At 45.2% G+C, this 14,049-nt stretch overlaps 1 protein-coding gene and 1 long non-coding RNA gene across 3 annotated transcripts in view; one reads left to right on the plus strand and one right to left on the minus strand.

Annotated features, from left to right (window-relative positions):
- LOC120405254 lies at nucleotides 1–9,012 on the plus strand. Of its 2 annotated transcripts, none has more exons than XR_005598454.1 (4): nucleotides 1–109; nucleotides 2,085–2,192; nucleotides 5,989–6,190; nucleotides 8,826–9,012. It is a non-coding gene; the product is annotated as an uncharacterized LOC120405254 (long non-coding RNA). The 2 variants fall into 2 exon arrangements; XR_005598455.1 differs by lacking the exon at nucleotides 1–109 and adding an exon at nucleotides 120–277.
- Nucleotides 6,594–14,049, minus strand: part of CCDC198 (coiled-coil domain containing 198) — a 23,677-nt gene continuing 16,221 nt past the window's right edge. Inside the window, exon 6 of the mRNA XM_039538693.1 lies at nucleotides 6,594–7,118. Coding sequence (XP_039394627.1) covers nucleotides 6,871–7,118 — 248 coding nt within the window. The 3' untranslated portion in view covers nucleotides 6,594–6,870. The remainder of the gene's footprint in view (nucleotides 7,119–14,049) is intronic.

Below are 14,049 nucleotides of genomic sequence, written 5' to 3' on the forward strand. Positions count from 1 at the left end.
CCTATGCCAACATTTACCACACAATATAAGTGAACATACCATTGCCATTTCCCATATGCTTAGAATTGGAAATAACTGTAGTATTTTAGATTTTACATGTCGACTAAAGGTACACATTGACTTTATAATGGTGACCACTGTAGCTAGTAAATCAGGTGTTGCCGGAAGGATGTCGCAGAGCCTAAATATACTAACGAGATACATTTATTACTTATTTCTATGCTAAATGATGTCCTCATGCACACTGGTTAGCAAGGGCATTTGGAATATTATAGTGGTAAGGGAGTAACATTGTAGTTAAAGTTGCATCATGATATTTATTTAAGGTCAGCCTTTCTAAGTCTGCTAAAATTGATGTGTGTCATTGCGTTTGTCTGAGATTTGGTGTTCTTCTGGAGGGTGCAGGGTAGGGTTAATGACCTAAACTTGTAGTCATTAGAGCCAGGGGTTCTGGAGATATAATCCCTGAAAAAATAGCCATTTTAAAGACGTTTGTAGGGAGGTTGTATGGTTTTGGTTTTGGGGGGATTTTTTGCCCAGAGTTGATCAAACCGTTGATGAGCTCTGGGTCAAAATGGTCTCAGTCTATTGAGCTTTACCCAAGGTAGTGCATGGCACCCCCTAAATCTTCAGCGGACCCAGCTTGAGAACGGTATTTAAGAAAATTTATATTTTTGCACTGTGCACATGCCAATGCAGAAAAACAGCTCGAGAGGGTTCCAGCTCTGCCATTTTCTAAGCTTTAAAGCTTTAAAATCCAAAAGGTTAGTTGGATTCCTTTGAAATGTGGTGTGCCTTGTGGGGATGTGGGACAGCTTTAGTGACTCAAATTTGGGGTCACTTGACCAAGGGGTTCCCAAGATTTTGTCCCTCAACTGAGGAGCAAACTGATGTGGCAGTTTCTCTTCTGTCCCTCCTCTATGATATGACCAAGCTGCACTCACCAACCGCAAAAACTGATGGGAGTTTCATTAGGTTTCTGCTTTAAGTTAGAACAGAAGAGTTGCTTGCCTTGCCCTGGGTGCTGGTTATGTTCCAATAGGTTACTGTCTCTTGAAAACTTTCTCTCTCTCCTACCCTAAACTTGGCAAGAAACACCACAATGCTCGATTCACTGTGAGCTGTAAGATTTTAACCCAATTGTAAAGGTCGCTTCTTCACTCACAGAAGCTTCTCATGGCAGATGATCGAGAGGAGTCTTTCCCTCTGTCGGGACCTGCCAAATATCGGGAATACTGTTATGCCTTCTGCGCTATGAATACCTTGCTTCATTAACTCCCGCCACTAAAACTTAACCACAATACAAAACGGAAATACTGGGCGTACTGCCACTATTGTTTAAACCACAATACAAACGGAAATACTGGGCGTACTGCCAGCAACAATAATTGTCACACACTAAAATCTCCTCTGGCTGGCTCGCCAGTCTGTTTGCCTGATTTGGGGAGGTTAGATGCTGAGGTGAAGTAGAAATTAAGAATTATTCTTGAGGAGAAGGGAGGTCAAGCAGGTTTGAGACGACCAGGAACAGAGAGATGTATCGCCTGCCCTAATGTATTGTCAGCATAAAAAAGTAGCTTTTTTTCAGTAATGACTTGTGGATAGGATTGTAGCCTACGTCCTAAGTCCAACTCTACTAGGAAAAAAAGTTTTTAAATCTCCTTGGAGGTTAGGATCCCTAACAGGACTATTTGGCGCAGGAATGTCAATATGTGTTAAGGAAGCTAACAGAGAAGTCAATCCAATGTTACAGGGAACATTATCCTTAAAATTGGGAGAAAGTCCTGACTTAATTAAGGATGAACATCACCTCGAAGATGACATCTACAGGAGCAGTTAATGCACCTCCCCTGAATTTTGCGTGGTTACCAACCAAAAGAGGTACCAGTATGGTCCTTGGAGTGTCATTAGGGTTGCAACTGAAATCCTAATGACTCGTAAAGAGACTTATGAAACTAAAAGGCCCCACAGATAAGTCCTAGGTGACGGGGTTTCTTTATCTCCAAGCACAGTTTATTTCTGATGCCTTGTACTGTTAAACTGAAAGGTTCTAATGGCTGGATGACTCTCACACTTCTTGATAGCTGATGTGAGCTCATCTTTCAATCAACATATCGAAGGGTAAGTTAATCACAAGCCCCCACCGAAGACAAAAAGAGCTTTGGACGGAGAGCCTGGAGGTTGCTGCGATTGTGAGTCATGGGTGATAATTTTATTTTGGGGGGATATAATTGAAGTCTTTGGAGGGAAAAAATTAGACAAGTGAATGCATCCTGGGAAGGAATGTGTATTAGGTGGCAGTGGAGTGGGTGTGTAGAAAGGGGAAAGGATTATGGGGAGGGGTAAACGGGGATGGATGATAGAAGAGGTGAAAGAGGTTGGGGACTCAGGTAAGGGAGACACGGCACCCCCCAATTCTGCCAGTGGAGCTCAACCTTCCAGCACCCCAGAACTTTTCCACTGTCACATAGTTGTCCTTCACTCCAGGCCCTGGATGGGAGTCAGGTTACAAGAGGAGGGAAGTAACAGCAATAGAAACATTGATATGTGTGGTTAGATGTTGATAGATGTTTGGCTGTGTGTGTGTGTTCCTTCTGTGTGCTGCCCCAGCCCTGTGCAGACAGCTGGCACGGCAGACCTCGAGTGAACCCCTCCAATGACCACAAGATTCATTAAGGGACGAAGGCACCCACCCAGGTTTATTGTCGATGAAGCATGGTACTAGCATCCTACAGACTCTACCAGACTACTAATACATGTATGCCTGTAACAATGGACCAGCTCAGTGAACAGCGGGACTTTCCATTCCTCCCTAAGCTAGACAAAGATACTCACTCTGAGATACATCTTTATACCCCAATACAAACAAGTTAGTACTGCCCCTCTGACATAGTTAGTTACTGCCCCCTGACGTAGCTAATTATCACCCATCACCTTGTACCTGTTGATTCAATTAAAACATTTTTATTACATACTGTCATCCTGGCCTTATCTTTAAGGCAGGGTCAATGTGTTCCTGTTATCCTTGGGGAAAGTTTTTATACCATCTTTGATATCAGGATGTTCTGTTACCACTTGATATTAGGATGTGTTTGCGTGAGTACTTGGTGACTAGCAATTCTTAGGAATGTGTATTTCTGCAATATTAGCCCTGGTCTTGCCAGATTCTGTGAGCAGGTCCTGCCTCATACCAGGCCTCTGATATAAGGGCTTATGTCTCAGGCTCTCTTCCTACTACAGCATGCCAGGGAGTCAAGGCTTTAGGGAGATGCATTCCCTGCTTGTGTTGAGGAGACCTGGGTACAGTAGTGGGGAGGGTGACAGGTTTTAGGGGGGAACATTTTAAATGGGTTGGGGGCATGGCTTGGGAGGTATTCTGGAGCAGGACTGGTGGGACACAGTGAGTGTGTGCACATGGGGGCTGGAGAGGTGACTGGTTAATAGTGGGACATGATATGTACAACTGCCTAAATGACTCCTACCAACAACATATCCGTTCATCTTCCAAAAAAAAAAAAACTAGGAAATTCAATGGCAAAAAACTCCATTAATATAGTGTTAAGGTTGCTTGGTGATATGTCATTGTCTTGCAGAATGCTGAGTTGAGCAAAACTAAAGCTCTAGGAAATGCAGAGTTAAGGTTGCCCATAATGTGAAGTGGTTCTTAGATCGAACACGTGTAGTATTCTTTCTGGGGAGTTGGCTAAGTGTGTGAGTGTGCACCAGAATCTGGAACCTCCTGAAGCTTATAGTACCAAGGACCAACATGAGTATGTGCTACGTGCATATTGAGGCATTGTTCAAAGAGGATAGAGGGAAGGTGGCACAGGCAATTTTTAATTTTTTTCCCTATTTGTCCTTTAATGGCATGACATGGGATTTGGTGGGTAAGAGTGAATGGGGCAGGCAGAGTAAAGATAGGTGTGGTTACAGGGCGTATTGGGGCATTGCTGAACAAGGGCAGAGTTAAGGTCGCATGGGCAACCTTAATTCTCCATTTCCTGGTTTTCAAAAGTTTGAGTTTTGCTCAACTCAGTGTTGCGCAAAGGGACGACATACCACCAAGCAATCTTAACTCTACATTAATGCCGCTTTTACCATTGAATAAACCTGTGCTTACATCAGATTTTCATGTTAGGGTTGCACTTGAGCTTTAACATGCTTAAGAACTGGTTGAAAATGTCCTACAGAATCGAAATCTAGTTCCACTTTTTAAAATACCCCGTTAGTGCACTGTGAGATTGATAAACACATAAGTGACAGAGCACTGAGAAACAGATGAGCTCGTACTAGTCACTAAAGTACAGACAGCTCCCAACGTTCTGCATGCTCCTGATGACGCCTCTTCCGTTATGTTAAGGCTTGAGCGGAGTTATGTCTCCTAAAGCAGATATGAGGGTTTCTGTTGCATTAGAATTATAATGAATCAGGGTTTGCCAAATAGAAGGCAAAATTTGCCAGCGTTATGTACTGGTATTGTGTGTGGATGTTCTTACTAGGTGAAATGTACCCCTCTCTATGGGGTGAATTTCACCCAGTATAAATAGCCAATCATAATGACATACCTTTAAAATTATAGGAAGGTAGCAACCATCTGAAATCTGTGGCTCTCCAAAGATAACCACTACAATCAAAATTCTTTTGTGGAGCTACAGCTGGTGTATATATGTGTGTGGGTGTGTGGGAGACTCTAAATTCCAGGCTTAACAGAAAGGAAAGCATTTTAATTTCCAGTGTTAGAAAGTATCTGAGTAAAAATGATTTGCAGTCTGCCTCTGTAAAGGTTACAATTATTTAGAATAAATCAGTACATTTGAAAATTGTCATTATTGGCATCAAAGATCTCTGAACTGCAAGAAAAACAGCAAACATTTTTTCCATAGATAAGTGTATGTCATACGTAATCATTTTGATCCATTAATGTTACATATCTTTTCCTTCCATAGAATATGTGATTATTCCACATATTCTTATCCGTGTGCAGTGTTTCCATATGCTTGCAACCCAACTATCGCTAAACTAATCAGCACTTGTCTAGGATAAATTCCATTCCCACCAATTATAGCTTAATTGTTGACAGATGGGAACACAAGAGGGAAATATGTGGGATCATTTAGAGGACAGGTGTATAGCCTAGTGCCAGGTGAATTGTTCCATCCCATTAAACCACTGACTTTTCTCTTTACCCAATAAAGCTTTTACAATCTGGAAAGTGTTCACAGAGATATTTTTTTTAAAACATAGAATCCAAGTAAAACAGTCATTAGTCATTAGCAACCTTTACTGTTTACATTGTTGTCTTCTCAAAATTAATCTCTTTTTTGTTTTATTTTAACATTTGATTCGATTTTGGTTTCCGTTTGCTTTGTGGGGGGGGTTGTCATGCAATCACTGTACCTAGTCTGAACTTTTGGGACAGTGTCAGTTATTTTCTCATGGTTGAAGCAGGCAAAGATGCAAAAATTCATAATTATAAGGCCAGAAGGGACCATTGTGACAATCTAGTCCGACTCATTACATGGCAGTTATATGCATGGATAGAGGGGATAAGGAAGTACAAGCCCACAGTTAAGACTCTGACCTGGATCTGGATTCAAATCTAGTCTCCGCTACAGACTTTCTGATCCTGGGCAAGCCACTTAGGCTGGGAGTTTGAAAAGAGCCTAAGGGAGTTAAAGACCCAGCTCCCAATGAAATACAGTTGGCGGTGGGTATCTAACTCCCCAAGGCTCCTATGAAAATCCCAACCATAATATTTCTATATCTGAGTCCACATCTGTAAAATGGGAATTGTAATACTGAGCTACCTAACAAGGATGTGGTGAGCTAAATTCATTAATGTTTGTGAGTTGCTCAGCATTACAACGATGGGGCTGTCTAAGTGTATAGACAATAAATGTCCTAATTTGAAGGATAAAAGAGGTCGAAAATGGAGGGAAGGGAATGTGGGTTTAAGTTCGATTATCTTTATTTACTATTTGTTGCTAGGTTCTTTATAGACAGATGACAGCAACCGGCCCCACTGTGCTCTGATATCTTTATAAAGCAGGAGTAGTTCTAGTGAAGTCAACTAAGTTATGCTGGTGTAAATGCAGTGAGAAGCCGGCCAAAGGTCACTTGCAGATCTTGAGCTAATTAGATGACATACCGACAAGAGGATGGAGAGGTCAAAGTGTGACTGAATGGCAAGGTAAGGCATCTGTTTTGTTAATTCCACAATTCCTCTTGTGTATGCGCTTAGGTACTCGTAAATGTCAATAGGACAAAAGGGTGAGGATGTGCCAGGCCCGGCCCTAGGAGCTACCTTGAAGGTGTTTCTCCCCCAAAGAGGGTCTTAAAAGAGAAGAGGGCAGAGCAAAGGTAACAAGGTGAGCAGGGGGATGAGACAAGAAGAGGGAATAAGTCTCCTGAGAGTCGGGTCATCTGATCCCACAATCCAAACTCACACAAAACTCCTGCCAAAATCAATGGGCATTTTGTGTGTCTCAGGACTGGTCTTACCCTTTATTTCTTGTTCAATGGCATCTCCCTATGTGCCCCCATCTTAGCTGCATTAAAACAGCTGCATAATAAATAATTTCCGTTCCAGTATATTGTTGTATATACCCCTGAATTTCTCTTTATATTTTTCCACAAAGCAGATGCACCTTCACAATAGTGGCCCTTCGAGACCTGCAAAGATAAATGGGTTTGGTTATATCCGTATCTGCAGTGTTCCTTTGTATTTCTTCATACTTGCACAACTCTATTTACTTCACAAGAGAAGTCATTCTTAACAGCGGCTGTCTATCCATCCAGTGGGTTTAAAGCATAATCAGAGAACTGAGCTTTTTCAGTGCATGACTCCAGTCCCACCCGGCTCGTTTGCAGTTAGAATTCCTTATCAAAGAACTCATCAAACAGAGGGATTCTCTCCGTCTTGGTTCTCACTAGTGCAGGTCTGCGACCCAGCTTTCTCTCTTCTCTTCTCCAGTCATCCGAGTCAGTGCTAGAGCTGTCCCAAAATAGATCTTGTGGCTCCTGGTGCTTTACGAACCACATTTCCACTTTACTGTTCTGGCTGGGATAGGATTCAGCCATCTCGTGTCGCTCCAAGAATTCTCCATCCCATGTATTTCCTAAAAACAAGAAAACCTTCTTCTTAATTATTCTGGGTTGCACACCCAATTGCAGATGATTTATCAAGGACTTGCTGTGGGTTGGTGGAATCGCATCAGAGGAACCCAGGGCCCAATTCCAAAATTTGTGCTAAGCAAACTATTATTTTTCTTTTCTCTCCTTATGTGAAAAAAATTCTCAGACTGTAAGTAGATGCTGTAGCATATAGGAAAAGGATAATGTCCCTTTAAATAGTTTCTGAGCCTTCTAGTAGTGCTCAAAATGTTTATGTTCAAGAAGCCATCAGAAACCAGCTAATGTAGCCACCTGTATGTGGTTAGGTTCTGAGTGGTCATAAATGTTTAGTAAAAATGATCATATGACTCCAAATAAGCCCATTGCGCTTTCTTCATATTGTTGTTGTGTAAAGCAGTGGTTCTCAAACTAGGGCCACCGTTTGTTCAGGGAAAGCCCCTGGTGGGCCAGGCAGGTTTGTTTACCTGCCGCGTCGGCAGGTTTGGCCGATCCCTCGGCCCGCACCGCTTCCCGCAGCCCCCATTGCGCTGGAGCAGCGAACCGCGGACAGTGGGAGCCGCAATCGGCTGAACCTGCAGACGCGGCAGGTAAACAAACCGGCCCGGCCCACCAGAGGCTTTCCCTGAAAAAGTGGCGGACGGGCTTTGAGAACCACTGGTATAAAGAGCACAAGACACAACAGATACATTCGGGAATAACTCCAGTACTAGAACACCGTGTTTATTGTTAGAGCTGGTTGAATAATAGATTTTTTTGGTTCATTTGCAATTTTGAAAAATTTTAACAATGTTTCAGGTCAGACTGAAAACAAAATTAAAAAAAAAAAGTTGGTGAATTAAAATGTTGAATTTTTTTTATTCCAGACACATGAAACCGTTTGTTTCAACAAAATCAAAACATTTCATTTTGATTTGAACCTTTAAAATTGTTGGTTTTTTTTTTTTGGATTAAAAAAAAATAAAATTAAAGGAAAATTTGAAATGAAAAGTCATTTTGAACCGAAAAATCAAAAAGTTGAAAATGACCAAATGAAATCGTCTGATGTTTTCAGAATATTTTAAATGAACAATTCAGCAAATCGACATGAATTTACAAAATGTTTCAATGTCGCCGAATCTGCATTTTTCGCTGAAAAGTTTTGACCAAAAAATTTCACCCACCTCTATTTATTCTGCTGTTTCCAAATTTTAAACCAAATATTGTTTAGTCATAAAGGGGGGAAATTTTATACTTTTATGTACAACGTTTGTTCATTCCCAGAACCCCTTTTTTATAAGTGGTGTGAATTGGTCCCAAAAGCTGTGGAGTACGCTGGCCCTGAGTCAGCAAAATAGTTAAGTACGTGCTTAACTTCATGCACATGACTGGCTGCAATGAAATCAAGCCCAAGTTCTTATGTACTTTGCAGGGTCCGGCCAGAGTGCTGAACACCAGGCAGGGTTGAGCTCTATATTTATAGGGGCATAATTATTAAATATATGGCGTGATAAGAGGCAGCATAGTTTAGTAGATGGAGCATAAGGCTGGGAGTCAGGACTCCTGGGTTCCACTGCCAGCAATCATGTCTGCCTATCTAAGGTATTTATATGCCTCCCCATTATGATAGTGTCTGAGCACCTCACAATCTTTAATGTATTTATCCTCACAACACCCTTGTGAGGTTGTGAAGTGTTTTCCCTCTCATTTTACAGATGGGGAACTGAGGCACAGAGACTAAGTGGCATACCCAAGGGCACACAGGAAGTCTGTCGCAGAGCAGGGAATTGACACCAGGTGTCCCAAGTGCTAGACGAATGTCCTAACTGCAGGCCCATCTGCCCGTTCTTGTAAGGTGTCTCAGATGGAAAGCAGTGGTAAAAGAGGTAATAAAATCCCTGGAATGTCTCTCTGTGTCTCACTCTGAAGTCTACAATGTCTTTTGCATCAGTGTGAAGCGATGGACTCAGCTGTAGGCATGGCCGAGAGCTCGTTTTGTTCAGAGTATCACCAAGTTCAATCATTATTGGGATTCGCCATCCGTTACCATCCAATATTGAAGTTTTCAACCATTTTGCCTTTATGAATTACACCCGTACTGTGTACAGCTGCAGCAAGGCATGTACCTACACCACGTCAAGCATCCTAGACCATTGTGACCATTGTGACATCAGAGGTAATACAACCAATCACCACCCTGACTCTACAGCTAATTTGCCTGGAACAATTTCATTGGTTGTATGAGGGAGCCTGCACAGAGGGGGGAGTATTTGGCCCAGCTGTGCCCCCATGGACCCAACTGCCACCTGCATTAATGAACACAAATTTCCGCACAACCTCCCAACCATAAATCAGCACAACCACCCATGCGACAACACAACTAGGACACACAGTAACCCGAAACACACACAGCCCTTCCCTGCAGCACATCCCCCCTCACTCACTGCCTGTAGAAATAAATACAAATCTCCCAGCACAACTTGCTCCACACAACTGCCCACTCAACAGCACACCCAGCACACCCAATAACCCCAAAGAGCAATCTGAAGCCTAGAATGTCTGTTGAGTCAGTGTGAAGCGAGAAAAACAGCTACAGGCAGGGCTGAGAGCTCTTTTGGTTCAGAATATCAGCAGGTTCAACTGTCGCTGGCATATGCAGTCGGTAACGGTCCATTTTTTAATATCTGGGACATTGTCAGCTTTTTTACAGCCTTGTCTTTACAGCTGTGAGACGGCACAGGCCTGCAGCTGCTAGTTATTATTATACAGCATAAGCAAAAGATACTTGATGTAATTATGACAATAGTGCTTTTGCAATGATCCATACTGTGCTGGGTCTTCATAAATCAAGAAAAGGAACCCCCCAAAGTGCAAAGTGGAAGGGAAATTGTGCTAAGAACGATGAAGGGGCAGACAAAGCAACCAGATTCTGATTCCAGCTACATCACAATACAAAACAATAATGTTTTAATGGCATTATTACGGCAGAGATTAGAATCTTGCCCAAATTCAAAACACTCAGAGCCCGGGTAACCCACCCACCTCCTGGGTGTGGTGCTCTGTCCCCTCTAGTGGCACCGAGACCACTTAGAGATTAATGAGTCTGCTAGAGATTTAGCTAAGGGCCCTGAGGCTTTTAGCTCATGCAGTAGAGGCTCCTGCATTTAGCTTCTGAGGTCCCAGGTTCGCTCCTGTCCGCTGCCGACCAGAGCCGGTCGGTGTTACACCTGAGTCACATCTCACACTTGTATATCTACATAACTTCATTGAAGTGACTCTAGATTTATGCCATTGACAGTGAGATCTGAATCAGGCCAGTGTGAAAAAAAAAATGTGAACAGCGTTAAAGGGCTCAGAGAAGCGGTTCCGAACGAGTTCCTCATCAAATGAATTAGAGGGGAGAGCAGCCCGCTCCACCGTGAATTTGTATTAATTGCTAGGACTGTACCATATGTGTAGCGTAATCAACGGCTGACTACAATGCATCCTGACAGGTAGGCTATGGCGGAGTCACTGCTATAGTGAGTACCACGCACATGGACTGAGCAGAGTCATCCGTACAAACTCTTCAGCAAAAGGAGTCAGACGCTCCTCAGTCTCAAAGCCCTCTCTTTGTTTTGGAATTTGTTTTGCTGTCCTTGGCTGACTCCAGCCCTTCAGTCGCAAGGGCCTAGTTCAAGGTATTCCATCAGGAGGCAGGTTGCACTCTCCTGGCTCTCCGAACTGCAGCTTGTGTTATTTTCAGCGCACTCCCTGAGCAGTGTGGTCCTGGCATGACCTGTGAATGCAGTGATCTCTGTTCCACAGGAATATGCCTATACAGTAGAATGTGCCTTGCGTGGCCATCCCACCAATCAGTAAAAACTAGGCATCTAGTGGCGAAAGCCTGTAGTTAAAGATTTAACCGAAGTGTACCAGAAACTACAGGGTGCACTTTAAAGGGTCTCTTTAGGACAATAGGTTGCCTTTTGAAGGCAGCTATCTAATTAAAATGTCTTTTGCCAGCAGCATTCAGCTGTGACTCCCCGTCCTCTCTGGTCCAGCAACACTCCTGAGTCTTTGGGGTTCTTCACCATCTTCCCCTAGAAATAGTGGGCCGGAATCTGATCTCAGATTCACACTCACTTTCATCCAGGGCGTGAGGCTAAAGGTGAAATTCAGCCCTGTGCAGTGGCCAGCAGAAGCCTGTGTTGAGGGCTCACGTACGATGAAAGTGGAGCCTGGGCCTTGGCACTCCAATGCTACAGACAGATAAATTTCATCCACAGAGACCCTCACTCACCTACATGCCAACAGCTATACCCATCTGTGACGGGGTGCCTACCCTACACAGGCATAGCAGGGGGTTCTCATGCCCTGTCCCAGAAGAAGCAATGGAGGTGAGTCCTCCAAGGGATCCAGAGAGGCTGCGTGAAACACAGCCAATCAGGGGGGAATTGCAGGGAGCAACCAATCCAGGCCCGGCAGGCTCAGATAAAAGGGAGCTGCAGAGCAAAGTAGGATCAGTTGCTGCTAGGAGCCTAGGGAGTAAGACCTGCATCCCTGGAGGACTGAGAGAACTAGAAGCATCTTGGACAGAGCAGTGACAGGCTCCCAGGACTGAGCTGCTGAGTGCCCTGAGGTGAGGGCAAAGAAGGTGCTGGGCCATGGGGAAATGGCCCAGGGAAACAGCCGCACTGACAGAGGTTACAGAGGAGCAGCAGGAGGCTGCTATTTACAAAGTCCCTGGGTTGGGGCCCGGAATAGTGGGTGGGCAAGCCCAGGTTTTCTCCACACCCCCCCGACTCTTGCCACTGGGAAAGTGGCTGGGGAATAGGACAGTGATATGCATGTTGCCCCCAAGAAGGCAGAAACAGAGATGATGACCTAGCTGGAGGGCTGAGTCGCAAAGAGGATGCTATGGTTCTGGGAGCTGAGAGTGGAGCCGCAGGCGGGAGCAGAGACAGAGTGCTGATGTGAGTGTTGGCCTTGAGTTAATCCCCAGCATGAGCCGGAGGAGGCACCAGTCTAGCGATGAGGATTGCACCCCGAGACACCATCACATTGCTAAGGAGACGTGAGTGCAAACTGGACAGACTTTTCTGAAATTTGGACAACTATGGCATTGAAAATATAAGCAGAATTTCTGAAAGCCCTGGTTTTTTTGTTATGCCCATAATGTTTTCCTAGAAGTCTAACTGATCACTGCTTTTGCTCCTTTCTCTTCCCCAGCAAGGCTAAGGACGGAAAAGCATGACATGTTACACATACCGTTCTTGCCATGAGCTTTCTGTTCCTCGCCTCAATATGTGTGTATCTTGGATTCTCTCTTCACATGGCCTCAGCCTGCTGGTCTTCTACAAAGACCAGAGTTATGCTGCTGTGTGCCATCCAGAGCCCCAAAGACGTGGTTCTGCCACAGTCACCAATAGAGCCAGGGGAAAGAAGGCAGCTGCTGAAGAAACTCCTCCGGGAGAGGTTAGATGAGTCAGCGAGAAGGGGGTTGTAGCTGGTAAGGGTGGCCAACTGCCCATGTACGTGGGCCAGAGGCAACCAATCACTGGTAATCCAGTGGGTGCTGGCAGCTTTCCAAACACTTCTTGTGCAAATTGAAGTTTTTGCCAAGAGAGCCGTGTGTCTCAGGCTCAGCCTGGGAGCAAGAGAAGGCCAGTGTTGCTGTACAAGGTAATGTCACAGGCTGGCTGGCCCCTTAAGGATACTCAGACACACCCTTGCCTGCGATGGTCAGTAGTTGGCTACCGTTCCAGCTGATCCTAACTGGCTGGCGATCAGGTAGCCGTGGCTAATGATTGGACTCCCTGTGAGAGGGTTTGCACAAATGGCTGGGGGAGCTCAACTGGAGAGAAGAGCTTCAGGAGAGAGTTCACGCCTTGGGACCAGCCTTGAGGGGACTGAGCAGCAGAGGGGAAGGAGACTCCTGAGGTGGGACTGAGCAAAAGCCAACCCACAGGCAGGTGGCTTTGCCTGCTGTCTACACAGGGCCCCTGGACTGGAACCCAGAGGAGAGGGCAGGCCTGGCTTCCCCTACCAGCTACCGGAACAGGTGGTGTATAGACCCCGAGGCCAAGAGTGGAAGGACTGTTGAGTCGGGACTTGGACCCAAAGACTCTGCTTGAGGCCACTGGACTATTGTTTGTTGGCCTTTCTGTTACCCCAGAATGGGTGGAGTGACCCGGCCAGAGGGCTGAGTCAAAAAGAGGCAGGCTGCGAAGGGCTGTCCGCAAAGGGCGCGAGATGAGGGGAGCCTGCTATCAGGCTGTGTGTGGGCTCGGGTGTCACTATTCTACAGCAAGAACAGGAAAAATCCCCATCAGGGAGTCAATGGTCCCCACCCAAAAGGTCATCTGCATAGCAGGCAGCCAGCTGGGCTCTCTACACGTCACAAGTGGCTATGTGCTGGGTGGCAGGAGGCAACGAGAACACGGATAAGTTCCCAGGCAGGAACACGGCCCAAACTGGTCATGGGGGGCTTCAGAAGAGTTTGAAGGAAAGGAACATAAGATGCCCGGAGGCCAGCTCTCCTGCTGCCATTCTCTCTGCTAACCCTTCACAATCGTATTGTTAGACGGACAAGCTTTGGGTGTTCTGATTGCTTCCCTGCACCGTCGAGAGGATCCAGAGACCCAGTGTAACCCACACGCGTCCTGGGTGTGGTGCTCTGTCCCATCTGGTGGCACCGAGACCACTTAAAGAGAGAGATAAAATGAGTCTGCTCTGCAGCCTTAGCTAATACGCCCTTGGCTTTTAGCTCATGTGGTAGAGGCTCATGCACTAAGCTCCAGAGGTTCCCAGTTCGATTCTGCCCACCGACGACTAGGGTCTGTCAGGGTTACACTAGCAAAGAGCAACTGTTTGGTACTCGTATTATCACAGAGCCTCGGAGCCCTAGGCATGGGCCCGGGCCACATTGTGCTAGGTGCTGCACAAACACAACAAAGA

Source organism: Mauremys reevesii, linkage group 4, assembly GCF_016161935.1.
Source record: "Mauremys reevesii isolate NIE-2019 linkage group 4, ASM1616193v1, whole genome shotgun sequence".
Taxonomy (NCBI): Eukaryota; Metazoa; Chordata; order Testudines; family Geoemydidae; genus Mauremys; species Mauremys reevesii.